At 34.2% G+C, this 27304-nt stretch overlaps 1 protein-coding gene and 2 long non-coding RNA genes across 3 annotated transcripts in view; 2 read left to right on the top strand and 1 right to left on the bottom strand.

Annotated features, from left to right (window-relative positions):
- Positions 1 to 8284: 8284 nt before the first annotated feature.
- Positions 8285 to 27304, top strand: part of LOC127869568 (uncharacterized) — a 57260-nt gene continuing 38240 nt past the window's right edge. The window contains exons 1-2 of the mRNA XM_052412224.1: positions 8285 to 8632; positions 12347 to 12487. Coding sequence (XP_052268184.1) covers positions 8603 to 8632; positions 12347 to 12487 — 171 coding nt within the window. The 5' untranslated portion in view covers positions 8285 to 8602. The remainder of the gene's footprint in view (positions 8633 to 12346; positions 12488 to 27304) is intronic.
- LOC127866085 (uncharacterized) lies at positions 9132 to 10159 on the bottom strand. Its single transcript, XR_008042848.1, has 2 exons — positions 10108 to 10159; positions 9132 to 9525 (listed from the first exon to the last, which is right to left on the bottom strand). It is a non-coding gene; the product is annotated as an uncharacterized LOC127866085 (long non-coding RNA).
- On the top strand, positions 19745 to 23539 carry LOC127866081 (uncharacterized). Its single transcript, XR_008042845.1, has 4 exons — positions 19745 to 19819; positions 20539 to 20594; positions 21267 to 21330; positions 21897 to 23539. It is a non-coding gene; the product is annotated as an uncharacterized LOC127866081 (long non-coding RNA).

The following is a 27304-nucleotide window of genomic DNA, read 5'->3' as shown; positions in this document are numbered from 1 at the left end:
GTACTAATATTAATCTGTAAATACTCATGGTTGCCATTAGTTGCAATAATTCAACTCTAAGCTTTATAGCCCTATGGGCTGCTTAGAGTTGCAATGCGCTCTCTCTTGTCCATGGGTGCAAAATGTTATCAACAATGCAAGGGTTAAGGAACACTGAAACTGCAAGAACTTATTAAAGTTTACCTATCTAAACCAGAAACTTATCCAAATGGAACCATTAAAGCAAGAAATAATTGATTTTATTGACTAAGGTTTTGTTTTGTACGCTGTATCCGCCATATTGGAAAATTGACCCAATATTGGTTAGGTCGCAGTACAACAATATTTTGCACGTCGGGTTATGAGCTTCAGCATATAAAGTCGATAACGATGTGGTATTCGATACAGAATACACTGTTTCAAATTTAAACATCAACATGTCAGCGTGAAAGTGTGTTGAAACATCGTCGTGATTTTATATGGTGCATGCAAAGGATAACATCCGTAGGTTGCCATTCAGGTAAATTTAACATGTTTATGAAGTTTATTCATTATTTTCCTCAATTTGTCTCGAACGACGTTTTGTTAGTGAAGCGCACGGATTCGCTGCGCTGAACTGCACCCATGTTTATGAAGGGGTGCATATGGACTGCCAGAGCCGCCATAGCAAAAATTATCAAAGGCTCTGGTAGTCCGTTTATATGGACTAGGTTGCCATGGGAACAAAAAATGTTATTTTTTCATATTTATTACTATTTTAAAGAATTTCAGCCAAAAAAAGCACAGAAAATCAACAAAATATGTTCTGGACAGATATGGAGCATCATTACCATGCTCGAACTTGGCCTAGAGACCATCTAGATAAAACTGGTGAACAAGTTTGGTGAAGATCAGATGAAAACTACTTGAATTAGAGAGCGGACACCGAGCTAAATGTTTAAAACGCACTAAGTGACCCAGTGAACTAGTTTTTTTGCCCGGCATGCCCCATGTTTACACTTGGCGTAGACATTATGTAGATACAACTTCTGACAAAGTTTGGGAAAGATCGGATGAAAACTACTTGAATTAGAGAGCGGACACCATGCTGAATGTTTGAAACGCACTAAGTGACCCTATGACATAGTTTTTGGCCCGGCATGACCCATGTTCGTCTTGACCTAGACATTATCCGGATGCAACTTCTGACCAAGTTTGGAGATCGGATTAGAACTACTTGAATTAGAGAGTGAACACGAAAAGTGTTACGGAGGACAGACAGACTGACAGACGGACAGTGCGAAAAACTATATGCCGCCCGTTGGGGGCATACAATATATTTTCATGTATCTGGCATGGTGTGCAGAAACAACAAAAATGTAAAAAAAAAATTCCCTTCTCATACTTAATATATTACCTATGGATGACAGACTGATTGGAAAAACAACACAAGATACACATTGTTGATATTTTGTACTCAAATTCATGCACATAAATAAAAAAGTATTGAAGTATTCTTTGAAAAAAAAAATCACCTGTTAAGTCTGGATTAAAAAATCTTATCTATTAAAAAATGTCAATCAAAACACAACATGAACACAATATATTGTCCATATTATCATCCACACAGAGTCCACACTTTCAGTAAACTTAGTAAGCTCAGGTTGCATCAGGATTTGCCAAATTCACTTGTAAAGATCTGCAATAATTAAAATAAAAATGACTGATTAGAAACCTTAAACAAACACATAAAAAATACATATCACCAGTAGATACCATAGGCTTGTCAACAATTTATTGAAATTGAAAACCATGTCATGTTTTAGTTTTGCCTTAATGCTTGTTTAACTTACTCTATGTGAAAATAACACAAGAAATATTATTAAAATTATATAATCAAGACGAAAAAAATTTATTGCTTGGTACATTATACAACCTGAACCCTCAAGATATGCATAGTGAATAGTTTATTGTCAATGTTTAATATTAAAAAATAGTATCCATACTTAACACCATAAAGGTAAACCCTCTGTGTTGGGAGAATAAAGCGCACCCCAGTTAACATTTTCACGGGTTTCTTTTTAAATATTTCACTATTTTAAATGGGATAAAGTCGAGAGCCGGCTGATTCGTGAGAGTTTTCTATAGGTATCATGATTTTTTTTTTAAACAAATCAGTATTTTTTCAGTAATGTGCAATGACGCGTTTGAACGGTTAGAAAAATGTCGGATCAGTGTTGGGACTTCATATTACAAACGCGCGATATCACTTTACTGAAAATTACTTATTTGTTAAAAAAAAATCATAATATCTATAGAACACTCTCACGAATGAGCGAGCTCTCGACTCTATCCCATTACAAATGGTGAAATAATTTAAAGACATCCTTAAAAATGTTATCTGGGTCGCGCCTTATTCTCCCAACACAGATCTTAAAGTCACATGGTATACATGAAGGTGCAGCGTAAACAATGCAAGGTGTAAATCATATCAAACCTGCTATTTAGCAGCACGTCATTTAGTGTTCGCACTCCAATTTTGCCCAATCTGTTTTTCATGAGGTGGCACATTCATCTTTTAGCCCTATATCATGATAGCTCATCATTGAAACTACCAGGTAGTAGATTCTGCCCCTGAATAAATAAAATATAGCAAAATATTTATGTATGATTGTGTTATAGTTGAAAATAATATATGACAATGAAAACAAAGGTCTTCTGAAGTATTGAATCTCAATACAATCTTAACGATATTCCCATAGTCCAGAAACATATTTACTGAGAACATTTAATCAGTTTTCTTAAGCTGCAACCTCTTGGTCATGTCTGACAATTCCTTGAAAATAGAAAGTTTCAAAAGCATTACCACATATTTGTGTAGTTGGTCGTGCTTTATGAGAAAGATATTTTTTTTTCTACTTTCTTTATTTGTTGTTATGAATCTTAGATCATCATTGCTTTCATGTTAAACTTGATCATGAACACAACCATTAATATTGACATCCAAAACTATAAATTTTGACAAAATAGAAACATTTAAATATGTACCAATAAAAATAATCAAATATACGTTGTTATTAAACATTTTCCTGGCATATGCATTAATGCTATCATTTCGCATGGAATTATCATCGCTAACCTGTCATTGTGAGATTACAACAAGATTTGCAACATAAATTTGATATTAGCTTTTAATACAACCTTGCTCAGTTCACAGTCTGTTAAATGTAATACAATAATTTTAATTACATAAAATGAAAGTAGAATACGTCTAAGGGAATATATGGCCGTAAATTGTTCAACGAAATGTTAATATTGTCATTATAGAAAGGTTCAACAACAAATGATAAATTGAGAAGTGTTTAAGATTTTGACAACTACCTAGGCAAACAGACACATAAACAGCGTCTAAAATCATCGTTATTACCGCCAAAACGGCTCATACAAACATCATGATTGGTGTAATAGATTCATTAAACATGAAATTCCATCCTTTAAGACCAACTTTGATTTTTTTTAATGAGAAAAACAAATTAAAAACTTATTTTAATTTACCTTTGACAAAAAACAGGAAGTTTATCCGAAAATTGTCACTGCCGACTGTGCCCTACTGTATTGTTATTAAAGCTGATGTTAATTTAAACCATGTAAAAATCAAGAGAAAATACGGAAAATTAAAGTTCCACTGACTTATTTTTATTGGAGTTCAACGTTGATGGCAAACAAGTTGTTATTGTTTTGACAAAGTCCGCGAAACGGTAGTTCATCTACATCTACATCATACGTCGGCGCAATCACACTTGATTATTACGCGACGGGATAGTTAGAGACCGTCAAGTGAGCAACTTATTCTCGCATGAATATGTAAACAATAAAAACTATGTCGTAGCCAATGCTTAACAATTTTGATTCAATAATATTTTTTTACATGTATTAAAGTTCAAAGTAAAACTATAATTAATGGCAAACAAGTTGCTCTTGTTTTGACAAACTCCGCGAAACAGTAGTTAGAGACCGTACAGTGAGGAACTTATTCTCGCATGAATATGTAAACAAAAAAACTATGTCGTAACCAATGCTTAACAATTTTGATTCAATAATATTTTTTTACACTTTGTATGACACTGTCATGTTATATAGTGATGTTCTGTATTTACAAGCCGGGTTATTGAGATCTGCAAAGAACTACTTTTATTGCGCACGCACTTATTATAAGTGGTAAATCGGAGTTATACAAAGTTGGTTTTGGCAGCCAGCCAAGTCAGCTCGTCTCAGAAATCGGTATCAGTACTATGGCCTAGTGGGCTTCGCCCCAGGCCAAAAAGCATATTTTTGTTTTTGTTATGGTATATGTGAGGAAACAGTAATACTGAAAATTTACCATGCTCTAAAATAGCTATTATATGCATCTTTTGACGATTTAAAACCCTGACAATTATAAAGCTTTGCAACGCGAAACGATTGAATAATTTGGAGAGTTCTGTTATTGTCGTTATATTATGTGAATCTACGAGAAAATTCATCACACACTGTTTGAGCACGGAAGGCCGAGTGGTCTAAATGCTAGACTTACTCCATGACTCCAGGGTCAGTGGTTCGAGCCCTGGTGAGGGTAACTTTTCTTCTTTTAAATTCTATTCTTGATTTTTTTTTTACTTGAGCTTTTTACTATTTTAGACACAATCTTTACATTTATCAATTTAAAGCATTAAATGACAAACTTTAATACATTCCAAAAGCTGTACAAAGGCCCCTTTAAGACAATTAACAAGAATGCCAAAACCTTGTTGATAATTTTTAAGAAGACGGTACTCGTCAAACGCAGCCAAATATATAATCATCGCTTCTTAGTATAATAACGATACAGATAATATCGGACTGACCATCTCTCTTTGTGAAAATCATTATTAAAAAGCATAAGTAATATTCGGTATGTCTCGGCGAATTTGTATTAATGGACCGTTTATTATAATACCCGATTCGTGTAGAGATTATTGAAACCTGAGATCTTAAAGTGACTTATAATGATTTTCGTATTTTGTTATCTTCATTTATTTATCGTCATAACCTGAAAAGAACACATATGATGCAAACGATGTTTGAACACGAATTAAATAAAATAAACATATCAGAATGTGCTGGAATTGAACCATGCGCACGTATATTAAGTTCAACGAGTTACGCTGCACGCACTGGATTTTTAAAAAGGCGGTGAAATGATGTTTAGATTGTAATGTATGCTTATGTGGCATATTTATGTTTTCCAATAGTTTTATTTAATAAATCTTAGTAAAATGAATATGAAAAAAATGTTTCGTTTGTCATTTTCGCAGTAGGTTACGCTACAGCTTTAGCTTATATAGATGTTTTAGTGTCGGTAGCCAAACGGAAAACAATACAAAATTTCGTTGTTTTCAATTTTATATTAAGACTAATATCTATAGATTTTGGGTGAATAATCGTTATTTTAATGTGTTCTTTTGTTGGTTTAGAACATATAGGCTGTCGGTGAATCGTGTAACAGGTATACATGATTATATGCATTAGTTTTTTCAAGCATCAATCAATACAAGAAAATGACAAATTGATGAATTTCTTTTAAATCTATTTTTTTTTATTTTCTACCTTCGTGATACCTTTTTGAAGATCGTTGTACAAGTCGGATCGTTAAAGTCATCTTATGGGAGTCTGTGCATATAAACGAGGCTAAAAACGCGTACATATTACTGAACAGTTGAGATGATAATTTAGGCGTTGAGTGTCGGAAAAAATCGATTTTTATTGAAAATACAAATCCTGCCTTACACTTTTTCTTGATTCAAATGGAAATAATTATACTCAGCATATTCCGAATATATTCGAACTATTGGAAAACTACAAACTTGTTATTAATAAACCTAGAGGAAGTAACAGAACTTTAAAATTCGTCCTCTATACCGGCCATGTATTACGGGTGTCCATTAAGAGTTGTAACAGTTGCGTGCCTTTATTATCAATTGTTCGTCTTCAAGGAAAGAGAAGCAGCGAGTAAAAACAACAGATACAGGAGGTCGAAACAAAAATAATATTGGAAGCAATGTGAGAGGTGATATTTATAATCGTCATTATTTTAACCGGTGAGTTTCTTTGTCTAAGTCCAAGGCCCATAACTTCGCAAAAAACCAATGGACCGGAACGAAACGCATACTTCATCTGTAAGTCATGATGATTGACTCACTAACTAAATAAATCAGGTCGATATCTGATAGCTTTGCGTAAAAAACCTCCGGAAACGTTTATTGTATAGTAAATTTCTATGTCCAATCTAATGTCGGAGTTTTAGACGATTGTGATGGTGCTAGTGAAAATGTGTAGTAGCTGATTTAATAAGTAATTTACTTTAAACTTATAGAGGTTTTAATTTAAAGAGAAAATACTATTATCCGTATATGTCAGTTATACTTCATGCTACATTTCTTTATAAAGGTTTTTAATTTTCAAGATTTGCTTTCCTTCTTCACCAAACATCTTACATACCTGAAATCTAAAGCTTTAAATATTGGTGTAAATTTCACACCAATATTTCAAGCATTATACTTCAGAAGTGTTCTGATTTACTTGTTAATTTCCTTAAATTTATATCACAAAATAAGCGAAACATAATATCCTTAACAGACGGGGTAATCACGTGATTGTCAAGATGGCAACGTTCATGTCGAGACAGTTATTTTTCGCCGTTTTATATCCTACATTGCTATTGTTTTATTTATAAATGACGCTTAATATCCAGGCATATCACTAAAAAGGTGTAAAATACGCTTAATATCTCGCCATTACTTCCCGCAAATTTTCTTAGTGAAAATTTGCTGTAATTAGGTCATCCCGCTAAAAAATTCGCAGCGAGTTAAGTCGAGATAAAGATTTTGGCATGTATTGAAGTTTGTCATTTAATGCTTGATATTGATAAATGTAAATATTTGATCTAAAAAGCTCCAGAAGAAAACAAAAATAAAATAAAGAAAAAAAGTAACCCTCAACTGGGCTCGAACCACTGACCCCTGGAGTTTAAGTATAACGCTCAGATCGGTCGGCCATCCGTGCTCATACAATGTGTGATGAATTTTATACTTTATATAAGTACTCCTCGTAGTGTCACAAAATATAACGACGACAACAGAACTCTCCTAATTATTCAATCGTTTCGCGTTGCAAGGCTTTATAATTTTCAGGTTTATAAATCGTCAAAAGATATCCATGTATTTTAGAGCACGGTAAATGTTCAGTATAACTGTTTCACATATATCATAACAACAACGAAAATATGCGAATCGGAAACTTTTTTTCTTTTGACAATTTACCAAAACGTGGAAAGGTCCCTTTAATACGGCATAAACGCTTGTAACAGTCTGCCTGATATTGCTGAAAAGTGAGCGGCATTTAAAAGCGTTGAAAAAATAATACAAGTTATAAAGGGCGAAAAACCTGCATCGGCATAGACATCTCCATCTTGACTATCACGTGGAAGCTTTTGCCAATAATAGAATTGTTTTACGAACGATATTTGTTTAATTTTTCAAAGTATAAGAAAAAAATCACTAAAATGGTGCTTAAAAAATCATCAGAAGAAAATCTTCGAAAAATGTTTCTAAGTGAACAATGGTAAGAATTAGAAATTCAATGTTAATTATCTATTTCGTCTGCCAACATCCTTCTACATCCGGGCATTTTTACCGCATTTTTACACTCAACCAACCGGACTGTCTTTTCGATTTGTGGTTATTAAGTCAATTGGCAAGCCACTGGACAAAAGTTTCTATGTGAAAAATTGTAAGAAATAGAACATTCAATTTTAATTATCTTTCTATTTCGTCTGCTAACATCCTACTTAATCCGGACATGTATATCGCATTTTTACACTAAACCGACCGGACCGTCTTTTCGATTCGTGGTTATCCATTGGCAACCAATGGACGAAAACATATTTGCACGAGCGTATTGATCGTTGGTTCGCCGTTTTTGACCACATTTTTACATCTTAAACATCTTTACATCGAATACAAATGTTTATGTAACGCTCTTAATTACATTCGCCCTTGGGTGTACAAGCAGTTATCTAAATGAGTTAATTGACCCAGCTTTTTCCAATTAACACTTAATTGGTTATTAACGCACACTATTTCTTAATATTGCAAGTAATATAATTACCGGTATTACTTAACAGAACAGACAGGTTGTTAACCGTGTCAGAGCGGTAATTCATCTCCTATTTAAATGCCGGGCCCGTATCACGTTAATAAATCCCTACAGCTTTGTAGGTCACACAGTTTACACGAAACTGAATAGTTTTATGTATCGGAAATAAAGACGTATGCTGGTGACAAATTTAGGATTGGATAGTTTACGATAAAATAGCGCGAAATAAATGTATAGCGTAACAAACTGCGATCGAAAGCAGTATGTTTACGATATAATTAGCTACTTTTCCCACGGATAAAAAGTGTTGGATAGTTTTACATTTGTATTATTATGAGTGCGTTCAACTATCCTTAAATAAGACATTCTGCATCCTTATACTCATAAACGCAAACTGTGAGCAATTTACTTTTGAACAATATTTTCTGAAATTATGTAAATTATTCACGTGTTCTGAAAAGGGCCTCTGAAGATGTATATCGAATTGGTCGGCATTCCCAAGGTAAGATTTCTAAAAAAAAGTTGGACTTTATTTTGCTCGTTTTACAGAAGCATCTGCAATTAATCTGAGCATACATATTGCATACTGCCGATGGTTGTACGACTTTTGATTGTGGGTACTGTCGTTTCTTGACATACACAAAGCGACATGTTTTGTACCTTCAACGAATCATGATGATGAATGTAATTCCTTAGTAAAGTGCTGTAAAGTTTGTTAAAATATAAATTGTTATTTGTTTGAAACTCGGCAATGAGGTAATAAAAGAGCGATTTGTAACTGGGAATAAAGAAACAAGTTGATATTTGAAAAAGAATTGATGTCGATCAAATAATAAGCTTAGAGTTACGACCAGAACATGTAACAGCTTATCCTGTTCGTTTTTTTGGCTGATTTTAGCGTTCAACAACTGCATCATTCAGAAGTATCGTAGATTTTTTTTGTCTTAAACAATAATTGTTTGTGTAATTAAATACAATTTACATGAAATGTTAAGTCAGACTGTAGTTTCTAAGATGTTTATTATCACCATACCGGTAGTTTATACATGGTAAAGCCCCAAATCAAGGGAAATCAGCTACCTGCATGTAACGTTTACTCAAATCAGTTGAATATGACCGAGGTCGAGTGGTACGGTGTCATCGCCTGCATTCCTGGGGATCATATGACAAAAAAAACACATATTCATTGAGCCCCGTCACGGGTGAGTCAACATTTCACTTGTCTGGTCGAGTGACAGTGTTCAGCAACCCTGACTACAGTCCATGGAAGAGTCTTGTCGACAATCGTGACTACTCGGCCTATCTCGGAGAGCCGAGACCAATTTGATGTGATAAGGTCTGGTCCAACACAGTGACTGAGTGGTTGTTAAAGTCTTCTACTGTTTTTGCATCTGTCTGTGAAAATGAATCAAGGCTTTATCCATTTATTTTTAACGAGAATCATTCGCGTAAGTTTACTGTTAACCTAAATAACACATACACAAAACACTTGGCACATCGATCGATGTGTTGAAAGAAATATTTTATATCAATTTAACAAAACATTTTTAAAGCACAATTTCAATAACAATATTTTTACAAGCAGAACTTGATTTAAAATACTATTTTCTAGTACACTTAAGTGTTTTTGAGAATGCGAATGAAATATACAACATGGCCAGACATAACCATGCCATGCATACATCACCAAATGTTTAAAACACGCAAAACGAAGTGTTTGGACGAGGATTTCAATAAAGCCACAGTTGAGTTCTTAACTAGTAAAACTCACAGACAAATCATCCCATCTAAAGTACTCGTTTCGCCATTTCTTGTTTTTTATTGTACGTACGATCCGTGTTTTCTTGTTTGTTACATTAATGTACGATCCTCAGTGTTTGCGATTCAATATTAAGTGACGATTCAAGATTAAATGACACATACGCTTTTAATGTATACAATGCATCGCTGACAGATATTTACCATTTTTAAACTTACTTTGGTTTCAGAACTGTTCTTATTCACAATAAGGCTATGTTTACAAATACGATAAGAATCCCTTGATGTGGTTTCTTTGATCACGTTTATTCGTGACAACCAATCGTCTCACTCACTATTTTAAGGGAGCAATTAGACAGGAATTTCCTTAACATTTATGTACGTTTTATAACGTTGTATATTCAATTTTTTCTTCCATGCATTTAAGTGGGATTAAAATACATACCTTCAAAATCGCGCAATTCATAGATAATTTGAAAGGGCCGATATTTACAGTTAGCATGGGTGAAGATGTACTTCATGTAAATTCCATTGGTAATAATAATTATTGTACACCTACTTATTTTCCCGCGCCCGCGGAAAGAGTCCCATGGAAAAAAGTTGATAATTACAAAAATAAATATTTTACTATAAAATCTAGACCTACCTGTTTATTAAACATTTAATAAATGCTTATTTAAAGATCTTCGTATTTATGAAAATAAAATACCCTGTTAACCATCGATATGTAAATGCATTGACACCTTTTGATAACGAGTATTTTGGTCGCAGTGGTTATGGGATGTTCCTTGGTAGCTGACAGTTATATCACCCCAGTTTTGTTCTGAAACCCGCTTCACATTACAATGTATCATTCATTGATATGAACTATCGCCCTATCCCACACATCACGAGTGCGTTTCGGTGTCATTTTGAGCACCGGACATACATAACATATCTTTGCATCCGACGGATTAACGTTCTCAACGATTGATAAGCAGTGTTTAAAGCGACTCGTCCGTTAAGATTGTTTTAGGTATAAAGTGTAACAGATGGCTGTTAGTTCTTTCGACATAACGACTGCATATTTTAGCCAGAAGAATTGCATTACATGAAAGATATTCAAAACTCCAGCTGAAAATTAACCATTAAGCATATGTACACTTTTCTTCTTTAAAACAACATAAATTTAGTTAAAGTAAGTAAATTTAAATTCAATTTCCCCAGCTGACAATGGTCCCAATAAAAAATCGACCACATTCTGTGGTACTTGAGACTCAACATTCTCGTTTGGATCAATAACCCGATCGCTTATCGACATCTTGCTGACAATATCGATCCGACCGTGTCCCGGCATCGTAACACCATTATCCTGACAGAGTCTCAGAGCAACAGATTTGATACACCAATACCTTTTTATAACAAATGATTCCCCGTTCGATGGGATATCGTCCAAATTTAAAATCAACACTGATAGGGAAGCGTCCAATTTTTGATCCGACACAGTCGAATGAGCCTCGATCTCATAAAAGCGGGCTTAAAGCAAGTGCGTAAAGTGTCGTTCCAAATAAGCCTGTGCGGGTGCACAGATAAATCTGGGACGAAACTTTATGCACATGCTTTAAGCCCAGTTTTCCCAAAATATTGATCGAATAAACCGCGACTTAAAAAAAAATACTCTTAATGTAGCACTGCCGGAAGTGCTGGACCGATCACGCCGAACTTGTCCCAGAAATTCCCGATTTTCAGGACAGCGTTTCGAAACCGTCACGACAGCTCCCGAAACATGTAGTCACAACAGCATCCCGATATTGACGAATAGTCATGTGTTTGTTAAGCGTACTTCTTTTAGGAGTCAAAGTGAAATGTGTGGCTATCACAACAGGGCAATGAGAGCTGGTGCTTCTATTTATTAATCGACCACAATCCTTCTATGTGAATATTTTAGGTCCATGTCAAATACAGGGCAGATATTTTTGGTAACTAGAAACGAGAATAACAGCTTTAACAGCAGATGAATTCAAAGTACGTGTTCATTCCAGAATTGAGCATTTGCACTTAAAACAATGTCATGTTTTCTCACTTATTTATGTTTTGAATGCGTCCGATTCAATCGTCCATATCACTGCTGGGTTATACATGATTCTGACGTTAGTGTGAATGAAAAGAAAGTGATTCCGGTGATAAGGCATTGCAGCCTCTAGACTCGTACATACACATTTTGACTGTCTGGTGCTACCTGGCTACCTGTGTATAGAAGATACGCAGAACGAGGATAAAATATCGCTGTTCCAGGTACACTGTTAGAATGCAGCCAGAATGTACCGTTACCATGGAAACAAACCTGTCTAAAATAAGATTGTTGGCAGATAACACACCATCTATCATCCATTAGAAAGACTGGAGTCAGTGTGAATACCTGCGCGAGTTCAAACGTTACACCATTTTGTATTTTTTGGATACTTGTTCCTGCTTGTAGAGTTCGGACCCCGGGAAAGGGTTCCAGGGATATTTCCACGCCATGGAGACGATATGGCTGCAGCGCCCGAGTGGGGACATACCGTGGGGGTTCCGGTTACAGGGCGGAAGGGAGTTCGCACAGCCCCTCTCTGTTCAACGAGTAAGTCAGCTTTTGTTTTTTAATAAAACATATTTTCTGCATACACCTTTTCGAAATTGGAAAATAGCTATAGAGCACACTTAACTTTTGTTTTGGAAATGGTTGTACGTATTCCATGAAAATAATATGGCGTCTTAGAATGTAATGTTCTTTGCATACTATAACATGTACAACTTTTTTCATTAATTATAATTCTACGACGAAGGCGTAGTACATACTTGGTTAAAGAATGATGATACGCACTTAAGTTTTGTTTGTATCATTAAAAAGTCGACTTGTAAAAGGCGTCTTGTCTGATAAATACACATACCCGGTAGAACAAAATGTTTTATAGTGTCTCTAGTTTGGAACAACACTATGCTTTTGGTAAACAAAGCTAAAAATACAATATATACACCAATTCACAAAATGGTGTATACCTATGCATGTAATTAAGTACTAAATAGGCTGAAACATTACATACCGGTTAGTTACTAATTCAAGAACTATGCAATCAACATTCTTGGAGGGGAATTTCTTGATATTTGCGTAGGAGTATAAAGGAAACATATACGACCTTGACATACCTTAGACGTCATTCTTCTCTGTTAACGGTGTGTACATACCTAAGACCTCATTCTTCTCTGTTAAAGGTGTGTTTATGAAAATTTAAACAATGTATTCTCATCTGATTATCGTCATGATTGATGATATTTATCCCCGCGTCATGCGAAACAGTGTGTTATGCCATATGCTCCAACCCAATCTGGTCAGAAGCTAATATGTCCGCTAATGACACCACGAAGCTCCGCTTGACGTCTTAGCGGACAAGGTAGCTCCTTACCAGCCGCATTTGACATAATACCGATGTTCGCATGACCTGGACACGTGTTTTCGTATCTTACATTTCTGTAGTAATTTATATAAAATACAGTTGAAAAAGAACATTTGACTAAGTAAATAACGAAAACCTGTTATTTAAAGGGGCCTTTTCACAGATTTTGGCATTTTTTAAACTATTCATTAAATGCTTTATATCGATAAACGTAAACATTGGTTCGTAAAAGCTCCAGTAAAAAATCAAGAATAAAATTAAAAAAAGGAAAAGAACATTGCCCGGACCAGGTTTCGAACCAGTGAACCCTGGAGTCCTGCCAGAGTCCTGAAGTAAAAACGCATTAGCCTACTGAGCTATTCCGCCGAGTACACATTCGTGACGTATTTTATACCTTATATAAGCAATCTTCGTAGTTTCACAAAATTTAACGACAAAAACAGAACTCTCCAAATTATTCAATCGTTTCGCGTTGCAACGCTTTATAATTTTTAGGTTTTAAAATCGTCAAAAGATGAATATAATGGCTATATTAGACCATGGAAAATGTCCAGTATTACTGTTTCCTCACAAATATCATAACTAAAACGAAAATTTGCGAATCTGAAACAACTTTTTTCAATTTTGTCAATTTACCAAAGCGTGAAAAGATCCCTTTAAGCGGTGGTGATTCTAGGTTACTTATCGTCACTTCCATATTCCTTTACGTCGCATTATATAGCTCGTATTTCCCTCATCGATCGCCACCATCATTATCATTTATCGTTTTCGTCGTTACCTTAGCAAATTACTCATCTAAAGTGGCTTTTTTCTGCAATGAAACTGTTACGGTAAGTACTTACATCTATACATCTTACATCTGAGAATGAACATTAAAATGGAGTGAGCCGAGGCGAACCGTCTTTAGTAGATTTGCTGATACGTTATTATTTCATAATGTGACTTGTGTTATCTGTTGTGAGATGCCTGGATTTCTTCTCCAGGTGTCTCCTCTATTTATACAACGTTTAAAATATAATAAACCTAGGGAATGTTCGTGGTAATGGGATACTGTTTGGGGCGCCTGTAATATCTGTTATATCATTGAAACTAATCTTCCGGGCTGGCCGATATATCTGGCTGCTATGTGTTCGAATAATCTGTGTTACAGAAGAGCGGATTGATGCGCTGGATATTGCACGGGAGCGCGTTGCACGGGTTCTCTATGAGTCATCGACTCAGTGGAAACATAAAATGGAATTGCTCTTGAATATATACTAACAAAAATCCTTGAAAATATATGAATGAAAATTGTTGGATGATTCAATATAGAAGCATTCCCGTGTTTAATAGCCTGTTATAGGTACACTTAATTTAAACTCAATTACGTAATTGAGTATGAGGTCTGTTGTCTGTTATTTTATTTTTTGTATTGATCTGAAACACAAAGGTTCTAAATTGTATATACAATCGGTTTCTTATCCATCCAGATTAAATGTTAAGTCATGTTTAATTTTAAAACATAATAAAAGTAACACATTCTAAACAGTATTAACTTAAGCAAGGATTTTGACACTGTCTGAGACAGTATATATACGGTTAAGTGGCTGCATTATACCGAGATAATACATATTCAACCTTTCCTACATGTAACAAAACCCCGCTCGAGTGGTTACGGTTAATTGAGCGTATTAAATTGGCTATACTGCACCATGTGTAACCCAACGATGCAGCTCTGCTAAATGAGGCATGAAGTACAACACAGACGCCAGTCGTTAGCTGGCTAGCTCATGTTTATATAATAGTCAGGGTGCAGAATCAACGGGCTTCACAGGGGCTGGACAAAATGAAAACACACCGTTAAGAACTTTATTTTTGCAAGTATCTCACGATAATGAAATATTATCGGTGTTCGAAATAACGGTGTTGAAGTGTATGTTTAAAAAATCTTTAATGTGTAAAAGACAGTTTATCTTGCAGTTTGTGCCGATATCTTAAGATTTAAGAATACAATTTTTGAATACGTTTGAAATCAGTGCAAAAATTTCACGTTGCGTGCAGCATAACCGTGTATCTTTATGAACCGTCTATCGAATGTTTGTCCAAGAACTCGGACCGGCTTATGAAATAAAGTAATTCTGATGTTTTTCGCATTGCCATAAGCCGCATAAAAACTGTCTTGTATGCTCTAGTTGAAATTCTTCAGATAGCTTGGTTTGAAAAGTTATTTGAAAAAAAAGCAACACTTACCGGTGTGTTTTGATTCATTAACTTCCAATTGAGAACCCCATAAAGTCACGTGTTCCTGCACCCTGACATTGGGTGTTGCAGAAATACACACAAGGGTTACTGTACTTATGGCTGGTTAACATATTATATTGACCCATCTACCCATAATGCAATATCACAAAAACGGTCAATTATGTTGTTATTCGTGTGTTTTATCAATTTTGTTGTTATTCGTGTGTTTTATCAATTATGTTGTTATTCGTGTGTTTTATCAATTATGTTGTTATTCGGGTGTTTTATCAATTATATTGTTATTCGGGAGTTTCATTGGGTAGCTATTAGCAGAAGAATAATGTGGCAAATACTTGTTTGTGTTCGGGCATAACGTTCTAGTCAATGGACGTTTCCAGAAATGTCAATTAAAATAGTATTTATCGAATCAACATACATGCGCCCAAATAGCGAGTGGTTGTTTAAGCCTATTTTATTCGAAGATCATAAGGTGAAGCTTGCGATGTGTTTTGGTTTTAAAAATTTACACGCATTGCTTTCATATTAGCGGGGTAGGGTAGCCCTTAACAATAGGGGATGGGCGTCATTCGCATACAGACCTAGAACTGTATCACAGCAAGTTGTTCATTTTTCACGCAAGAACACTTGTATCATAATTATTTGCTAGGCTAGCATTATGTTTGTGTGTTGTGTACACATTTGACTCAGACGAGGTGCTATAGTAGGACGTTGTTTACTTTCGTATAATAAACAATATAAAATGCGAGTACCTATTCTACTAGCTCTATTATTTGAGTCTAGGGCAGACCGAACAAAATGAAGCGAATTTGGCAACTGTTCGCACTTGATCCAATCTTTAAAGTGAAAGATGACAGTGTTTGTGGTGCAATAAAGTTCGAAGAACATCTTCTTAGAACTCTTTATTTCAACGTTGACCACCAACAGATTCGATGGCTTATCAGCAAGTATTTATAGCATCTCGAAATCGCGTATTCGACGCCTTATCATATGCCTCATGTACAGGAATGTTGAACGGATCACGCTCAATAAAAGTCTGAAAGGAAAATCCATGAGCCGTTTACAAGAGCCCACACAAAAGATCTGATTCTCTATAAATTCATGAGAAGGACTTGTGCAGTGCTTTAGACAGAGTGTTTGACTTACCTAACTCTCCGAAAACAAACGGATAAAACTGTCTTTTAACTTTATAGGTATCCATATTAAGCTCATCATGTGAATAAATCACTACTACGTGTTAGTTTGCTGCTTAATATCTTGGTGTAAAATATAGCTCGATCTTTGTTAGTATCCCTTCGATGACCTCTTCGTTTTTTGACGACGAAATAGTACTTTATTGCCCTATCGTTTTTGCCTTCAATAATTTCTCTTCAATAATATGTTCGCAACATTAATTTATGACTGGTGTGTAATAATAAGATGCCATTGATGGTGTAGTCATGTATATTATTGATGGCATACACCCGCATATAGAACGCAAGTGGTTGTGATGATTGTATGTTAACTACGCCTGTAGGAACCAATTATGCAGCAGACAAAATATTAGCACGTGCTGTAATCGACACGTAATGACTAACTCGGGGCCGTGTTAGTTCTTGCACGTGTTCTTCGTTAGTGGTTCGTAGTTAGTATCTCACTCAATAAACAATAGATGGGAAATACAAAGTTATTCCTCACAATTAACAAGAGGGGGTAATCACGTGATAGTCAAGATTGCGACGTCCATGCCGAGGCAAGTATTTTACACTGTTTTATACCCCATATTACTTGTATTAATTGTTTAAAGTAACATTACTACTCAAAATCAACGAAAATTTCGTACAATATTTCGTAAAATAAAGCTAAACAATAAATAATCATTGTTCCTTATGGCAATTGCCGAAATTTCAACACCAGATGTGGTCTGGTAAAATAGATGTTTGTGGATACAAAATGCTCGTTTTTATTATGGTTTTAACATGGTACCATTTTAGTGTTCGTGTGTCGTATGAATAGATATATTCGCAGGAAATTAGCATGGAATTTATTGTGGTCACAAATAAATAAAAACGAGCATTTTGTATCTCCAAATATCTATGTTATCATACCACATCTAGCGTTGCAATTGTGGCTATTAGTCCAGTCAATCTGTAATTGTACCCACAACTAATTGCAACAGAAATAATTTTTCGATAATATTGTAGATAAATATCACCTCTTCAACATATCAAAAGTCTAGCAAAGTCTAGCCTGGGCAAACTACCGAAAAATGACTTTTAATATGACAGATTTTCATGGCACTAAATTACCACCGTAGAAGATAAAATGATCTGTAGTGCGTTCAGTTACAGCGAACGTTCGCCAATGATCGTTCGTTTCCGATTCGGTCTTATTGAACGATAAGTTCGGCGCGAACGTTTCAAGATGGCGGCTCCCAGAAAAGTGATTGCGATTTTGATGGAGGAAATCGCGAATAACAATATTGTATCAGAGGAAAGGTCGTCGGAAGACTAAATACTGACAATTTCATAATACAAAACTATAAATACACGTATTCTTTTTTAGATTAAGACTTAAATAAAAGATATTTCAAAAATAATAAAACCTATAATAGTTTTATTATAATTATAAGTGGTGTGGATGCGATAGTGTTATTTTTCATTAGCGATCGAAATTTAGTGTAAGAGGTGCATTGAATCAGTTATAAAATAAAACCCTAAAATAGCGCAATACATTACAATCTTCAAATGAAATTGTAACTTTCTTTTACATTGAATGAATTTTCGTTTCGTTTTCATTTAATGAAAATATTAATAAATTTTAGCATTCAAATGGAAACAAACACATGCATATTTTGCGAATTGAACTGTCTTTGAATGTACATGTATATTGAAAACTCTTTTGTAGTGATAATGAGCGATAAAATTCTGGCATTTTATTATACCATAAATCTATACATTTATTTTACCCAAGTATTTTATATCCATATTATGATCAAACGCGATTGCTTGTTTTCACGATGATGTTTCGAACATTGCAGTAACGCACGATATTTAAACGTTATATTTGCAGGTACCCGTTCAATACGTTAATTGTGTAGCAGTAAATTTCCACAATACTTTTAATGTATTGTTATTATTAAACACTTTTTTGTTATGTTTAAACAGAGACGTAGGTCTCTGGTTTAAACTGGCTAATATATATATATATATATATATATATATATATATATATATATATATATATATATATATATATATATATATATATATATATATATATATATATACTTAATAGTTCCTGTTCATCCATTTCGGACAAATGTACGTCTATTTTTTAAAATATGTTCAAATATTTTATTTAAGCAACTTTTAAGTTTTTGGCTTAACATGCCAAGAGATGACATGGAGGTATCATAAATCGTGTTTAATGACCAGACACCTGCGGTTTATGACCCCATACAGAGACATACAAGTATAGGTCCCTGGGTTTATGACACCCTGTTTTCTTAGTAATTGTCTGGACAGTATCCGATCATATCGAGATAATCGGTTTGTGATGAACAAAGGGGCAATTAAACACTGGGTGGTTAAAAATGCTGAATTAAAGAGTGTCAACATTGGTGTGAACAATTAAATAAAACATTTACATGTATCAAGAGGGTTTAGTTAATCTGTAACAAGGTAAGTTTTTACAAACATATAGGTTCAAATCAGTTTCTTTATGTTGATTACATAACATCAATCAATTTGTTGTTTGTTTTCGTCCTTATTTTCGTTCGTTCATTGGATTCTATTTAATCTGAAAGAATTTCAATTTCTGAGTAATTTGTTGTTCTTAAAAAGGGTCGCGAATATGATTGAAACCTTATCACGATGCGGTTCATCAAACGCAAACAATAGCAGAATGGCCGCAGTGTTGACGGCCAAAATTGGAGCATGCGCAAACTTTAGGTCATTATAGAAATCCCCAAAACCTCCTATACACTTTGTTTATAATTCAATTCATTCTATGTACTACAAAAAAAAATATATCGAAGTTACACTGAACAACAACGACAACTTATATGTCCGCCATCTTGGTTTCGCTAGCGAACTACCTCCCGAGAGGGTTCGCTTCGGTTCGCGAACGTTCGCTGCGAACCGAGCGTTCAATAGCGACCGTTCGCGACCGTTCGCGAACTATAGCGAACGTTCGCTGTAACTGAACGCACTACAGATGTACGGTATACAAGCGTTCGCGCGATATGATGTGATCGTCTGCTTTTGATGAAAGATCCTAGATTTAAGTCATTTTTGGAGGTAAGTTAAGATGTCTTTGTTGAATATTATTCTTTTCATCTTGTAAAATTAATGTTTTTCTCCTAACAAATGCGTCAGTAATAGAAGAATGCGCTACGTAATAGGCTGCGTACCACTTTGTAATTAGTTTTCGTGGATGATGCAGGAACTTACAGTTTTCTTCAAATATGCAATAAAGTCAGCAGCAAACACACATTTTACACAAATATACATATGTAGGCATCTAAGGAATGCTTGAAACACACAAACAAATATGAAAATTAAGAGAGAAAAGATCGAGATTTTAATATTTTTTTTAAACTACGGAAGGCCATTTTTACCATAACGTTTTTGTTTTGGCCATTTGTACCACAACGTTTTCGTATTGCTTCTTTTTCCCTATAACTTCTTAAAATATTCTACTGATTGAAACTGTTGAGAATTTTCTTACCTAATGTTAAAAAAGCTTTCAATTTTCCACATATTTGAATCATTTTAATAATTTCAATATTTTATTATGAATAATTATCATATATAAAATAGAAATAATAAGTTATGGTCTTAAATTTACAATTCTAAACTATAAAAAAAGATAATCCGAAATATTGAGTTAAGCTATAAATGTTTGATTTAGTATTATTACAACAGAAAATCAAAAGCTGTTTATAGTAAATAAGTTCTTCTCTTACACACATATCAAACTGTTATTTTCTTGAATACATGTGTTTGATTTATTACAGATGTTTGATCAACAATCAACGATGTCAAAGGTGTGGGTTTAGAATTTCGAAAAAAGGTATAAATATATATTTATTTAAAAGTGTTTTTATAAATGATTCATATGCCATGACAAAATGCTACAGGATAATGTAAATTTTTATAAACAAAAGATAGTGTGTTTAAAAAAATCTGCCATACCATGTGAAGGAAAATAAGTACAGCTTTGATCAAACTTAAGTTTAATTTTTCCATTTCTGTTTCCTCTATTTTCTCAATATATGTTAAGTAACATTACACCTTAAAATCAACGAAAATTTCGTACAATATTTAGTAAAATAAACTTAACCAATTAAACGTCAGTGCTCCTTATGGCAATTGCCGATATTTTAACGCCAGATTTGGTCTGGTAAAATAGATGTTTGAAGATACAAAATGCTCGTTGTTTTTTTCCATTTTAATTTCAACGATATCTATTCATACGGCACATGAACACTAACATGGTGTTCGTGTGTATAATCATTAATGAATATATATTATAATGGAATTTATTGTGTCACAAATAAATAAAAACGCGCATCTTGTATATACAAAAATCTATGTTATCATACCACATCTAGCGTTGAAATCGTGGCTATTGCTATAAGGAACACAGATTGTTAAGGTGTTAATTTTATTTTAAGAAAGACTTTACGAAATTTTGGTTGATTTTGAGCGTTATAGAGACTTTAATTTGTTTCATCTATTACAGATGCTAATATGGAACTGCCAAACAATCTGATCAGCACCAAACCTGCTGCAGCTGCATCGGAAAGGTAATAGCCATTCATTCTACACGCAACGCTAGTAAATACTCAACATTTACAGCTTGCAGTTGAAGGCAAAATTAAATAATTCATTTTTCAAAAGCATCAATGACAAACATATAAATAAATTAACCCCACAGTACAGTCAAACTATTAATGAGTGCAAAACAAAATTTACTACAGGATTCATACTGGAACTGTGAACATTTGTTCATAGCACAAAAATAACATTGCGTGAATATCAACTATTGTTATTTCTGAAAAAAAAATAAACACAATATTGCGTGAATATCGATAATTGTTGTTTCTTAAAAATAGCTTTTTATAAACATAAAGTTCAACAATGCATTTACTTGTATTCTGAAATACACAATATGTATGAAAATATAAACCCTTCATTCTATTAAACGCTTTTGAATGCATCTGCAGCAGGCAGCAGACGGCTTTAAAATCCATTGTGTCAAATCAAGGAATTGCTTGTTATGAGCAAATGCTCCTTTTGTCACAATTGGGAATGTCACAAAAGACTGTTCTGCCTAATGGTTGAAACAGCATGTATTCATATATTCTTTCAGCAATACCTGCCTGATATGATGCCAATCACTTGCAGATGACCAAGATCATGTTAAGTTACGCCAGAAAGGGAGTGATAGCATAAATGCTGCCAGCAAAGTTCGCTTGGACAATATTACTTCCCTACCCGGACAGACAGTTCATATGTACATTGTCGGAAAGATTATTGTAACCCAATTCGAATCAAGTTATCCTTAAATAAAAAGCCAACACTGTATTATCTCCATCGTTACGATCTAACACTGAACGATTTAACTTCAGTACAAATTGTCTATTTTGTGGTCAACGTGCCAAATTTGTTGGAAGAAAACGAGGCTATTATGTATACCCTGTTAGAACAGTTGAATTTAAAAAGAACATCGAACACATATGTATCGATAGGGATGACAAATAGGGTTCAGATATTAAAAGCAGATTGGAAACTATACATGACTTAGCGGCTGCTGTTGCTATATACCATCAGTCATGCAGCGTAAATTTTAGGACAGGTAAAAATATACCACAGTCAGGCAATGAAAAAGGAAAGAAGTGTGGAAGACCAGTGAACATGGCACAGGAATTTGCTTTCCAGGAAATAGCAAAGTTCCTGATTGAAAATGATGACGAACAAATAACACTAAAAGACCTTGTTGACAAAATGGTAGAACTATGTGGAGAACTCTCCTATACATCAACTCATATGAAGAAGAGATTACTAGAGCATTTTGGGTCCTCTATTGTCATCACAGAATTAAATGGAAAGCAGAATGTAATCACATTTAGAAACACTGCATCATCTATTCTTCAATCCTTTTACCAAAAGTCTAGTAGCGATTCTGATGCTTATAAAATTGAAATAATAAAAACAGCAGCACAACTATTGCTTACTGATATAAAGGATATTAAAGCAACAAAATTGTCTTACCCTGACTCTGGCTCTGATCTTATGTCTACACAGGAAAATATTGACTACATTCCGGATAGTCTAAAAACATTTCTTAGAGAAATTTTCAGCGATAAAAAAGCAGATATTAAGATTGCCTCTATTGGACAGGCCATTATCCAAGCAGTAAGACCAAAGGTGTTGATTCCTCCTCTACATATTGGCTTAGCAGTACAAATGAAAGAAGAGGTTAAGCTTATAGATATGATATTAGCTCCACCTGGAGAAGAAAAATCATTATATGTACATGCAGTTTTGAGCAGTTTTGAGATGTACAGGTTATCTTTGTATTATACTAGAATGTAAAATATGGTATAATAGAAGTGTTTTGATTTTAAGTGTTAACATTATAATACTTAAGTTATGCGTTATTTTAAGCTAATGACAATGCAACCAATCTTAGTTTAATTTTATTTCCACATGCCGTAATATATTGGCATGATTTAATAGTAACATGTATTTAATAGGTGGGTGGGTCAAGTTTACCCCTATAAATGCACTATTTACATTAGTAAATATGTTAAGAAACTTCATGATACACTTAGGAAATAGAAAAATAATACTGTTTTCATAACTGATGTATTACTGAATACTGTTTTTGTTGGGTGGTTTGCCCGAAATGTGTTGTTTTAATAGAAAATGGAAAATATACTTTATTTAAAAAAACGTCCGCGAGGGGCATAAATAAAATGAAGTTTTAACAGGTTTGCCCTGGAAATATTTCGCTAGACTTTTTTCCTGTCATCTGTTATACGTCATAGATGATTTTACACGTGAAACCGTTTCTGTTGCAATTAGTTGATGGTTAGGTGCTTTTTTTTCATAGGATGACTGGACTATATTGCTATAAGGAGTACTGATTGTTTAGTTGTAAACTTTATTTAACGAAATACTTTACGAACTTTTCGTTGATTTTGAGCGTTATCACGCCGGGTATGCGAATACTTCGTTGACGGATGGCACTTCACTAACAGAGAACAACAAAAGCCACGCGCGAGAGGTGAGTTCTTCAGCTTTTTTGTATTTATGATCTGTTTATTTGGTTTTTAGACACAGAACATTGTTTGGGTGATTAATGGTTTAGCACTTCGTATTGCGAAGAAAGAAATTCGCGGAAAAACGGTGAATTATTTTTAAAAACGATAAAATTCCATCGATAATCAGCATGAATTGAATGATCAGTACATATTTTAACAAAATAAACATACTTGCAAATAAATCAAGAACGTGCTTACTATTCGAAATAAAAGATCAATATATCCAGTAATGTTACAACATGTTACATTTTAGTTTACTAATGTATTTGAGAAAATTCAAATGTTTTAAGAGTCGCATGCACATTTTTCATCTGCACTTCGTTTACCGATCATCTAAAAAACAATGGCACTTCGTTTCCCGACATCTAGACACTTTTTTACAGATATAACACACTCGTTTTTTGTGAATCAAAAATGCAGAATTCGCTGTGGAATACTGTTAAAGTAAGCAGGCAATAAATAAAAATATATGTACTTAGTGCGCAAATAAAAAACGAATTACCGAAGCATGTTCTTATCCCTTTAAAATATGATTTTGATTTGGTACAAATGTGAAAGATAAATGTTAAACAAATTGGATATGTCTAATGAGTAAAATCTATATGACCATATATTTTAAATTACGTTCTAAACGGTTGATCTAAAGCATTTATCTTTATGTCCAAATGAAGGTACTAAGGCGATTTACTTATATATTAGATAGCATGTCATGAATAATCACTCTGCTTAAACTGCCTCTCAGAGATTAATATCGGCAGCGATGGAGGTCCGAAATTCTATTGGAACTTTTTGAATCAATGCCAGTAAACGAAAATAGCAATAAAAGAACGGGCGGGGTCGATTTAATCACACGACAGTGGTGTAAAAAGTTATGCATACCCGTCTTTGTTTTAAATATAAACACAACACATGCTGCATATGAAGTTACATATTAGTGACAGAATTATTTATTACAGGATGAGTGAATCGGAGCTGGCCCGGCATGGCCCATGTTCAAACTTGGCCTAGACACCATCTTAATACAACTTCTTACCAAGTTTGGCAAATATTGGATGAACACTACTTGAATTAGAGAGCGGACACCATGCTGAATGTTTAAAACGCACTAAGTGACCCCGTGACCTAGTTTTTGACCCGTCATGACCAATGACTGACAGACAGACCGACAGGCAGACAAGTTCTATCCTAAATAGCACCCTAAACTTCGTTTGTGGGGGTATACTAAGTACTGACTCCATAATATGACATTTAAACATTTTATGTACGCATTCCTTTTTTCCAAAATCAGTTGTTTTTACGATTTAATTTTACCCGTGTTTCTTTAAACTCAACCAATACAGTGATTTAGGGTCAGGTGAATCGCACTTCGAGCAAACGTTAGCATTGCGTAAAGGGAAGTGCTGCCTATAAGCAGGGCTCAAAATTAATGGAGTTTTACCATTCTCTTTTTAATTTTGTTGCTACGCATAGGTATCGTCTTGATGATGCGATTCAAATAAGCACAACCGACATAGGATTTTATGAAGAACAAATGTGTATTTGCCTCATCAAGACCCCTTCACTACCGTTATCTAGAGCCCTGCTATAAGTAAAATTAAACACGATTGTGTTGATCCGCATTATCCGTTGTATTTTTATTTCTCTGAATCTCAAGTTACCAATAAAAAACAAGTTCATTATGTACACATTTATTTAATAATAAATATTATCTTATTTGAAAATTGCAATTATAATAAACATAGTAAAAATTAATAGTAATGTGATTTTTGAAAATTATATTTTCAAAATGTTTCGTATGTATAGCCGTAATATAAATAAATGCATTAAAGGTAGAAGATAAAACTCAGTTATTAGAGTGCCCGCTTTGTTGAAAGTCTCCGTAATCTGAAGTGCCCTTTATCGGTAAACAAAGTGCCTGCAACTTTATGTATGCCACCTATTACAACATGCACTATCTTTGTTTATATTTCATTGAATACTATCAAAATTTCAGTATGTGAAGCACAGTGATTACTCTACATGCTGGAATAGCAAACAATTTCTTGCAATAATTCTAAGTAGTTTTATTTTGTTAAAATGTTTACCGTTCATCCAGTTTATGCTGTTTTCCGATCGAATTTTCTATTTTTTTGGCAAAACTGTACCATTCTTCCGTGAAATTGTGTATTCCCAATACAAAAGGATACACCATTTATCAACTCGACCATGTGTCTTGTCTTAAAAACTAATCTTTAGGATATAACTTTAAATAAAACAGAGGAACTTATCTCTCGCGCGTGGCGTTTGTTGTTCTCTGTTAGTGAAGTGCCATCCGTCAACGAAGTATTCGCATACCCGGCGTGGTTATAGAGACTTAAAATGCCGCTCACTTTCCAGACATATCAGCAAAAAAGTTATAGCATTTTTTTAATAAATGATCGCACTATAGCTCGATTTACTCGCTGCGAAATTTCTTAGCGGGATGACCTAATTACAGATCGACTAAGAAAATTTGACGTGAGTAAAGTAGAGGTATATAGCGAATTTTAAAACGAAATATACGCTCATCACCTTTTTACTGATATGGCTGCAAAGTGAGCGTCATTTAAAAATTAAACAAAAGTAATAAAGTGTATAAAATGGCGAAATATAACTGTCTCGGCATCGACGTCGCCATCTTAACCATCACGTGATTACCCCTTCTGTTAACGTTAGATGCTTATCGACGTGAGTTTTGATTTAAAGTCCGATTTCGTACCAGATAAATTTCGAAACCCGTTTACATGTGTATAAATATAATACACAGCATTTAATGTTCAAAAAGCAAATTATTCTCAAAAATGTATGAAATACTAAAACTCAACATGATAAGCACAATCATCATAATTGTTAGAGACATCGGTGTAAATTCGTTCCAATAAACATAGTAAATTTACTTTTTTACTATATCAATGTCTTATCTTTTTCGTACAGCTTACATAATCAACATTAACAAACATATTTCTAGTTTAACAAAGCGTCGTTTTTAAACGCCACAATTTCATGCTGAGATTAAATCGTCATGGTAATTGCGTTATAGGTGTAACTGTTCAAGTTTTAGTCTGTGTGAACTAGAACATACGGGTTAGTTTATAAACGTCTTAATTAATGGTACTATGTACGATAACGAATGGCACTGACTTCGGTTTTGATTGGTGCTGTGTACGATAATGCTTGCAACTGTGTACGATCATGCGAGGTATTGTGTACCATAACGCATTGTACTGTGTACGATCATGCATGGTACTGTGTACGATCACGCATGGCACTGTGCGATCGTGCATGGTACTGTTTACGATTATGCGAGGTATTGTGTGCGATCATGCAAGAAACTGTACGATCGTGCATGTTGCTGTGTACGATCATGCACGGTACTGTGTACGATCATGCATGGCACAACGTACGATCATGCTTGGTACTATGTATTATCATG

This window comes from Dreissena polymorpha, chromosome 2 (genome assembly GCF_020536995.1).
Source record: "Dreissena polymorpha isolate Duluth1 chromosome 2, UMN_Dpol_1.0, whole genome shotgun sequence".
Lineage (NCBI taxonomy): Eukaryota > Metazoa > Mollusca > Bivalvia > Myida > Dreissenidae > Dreissena > Dreissena polymorpha.
This window is presented reverse-complemented; position numbering and strand designations above follow the sequence as displayed.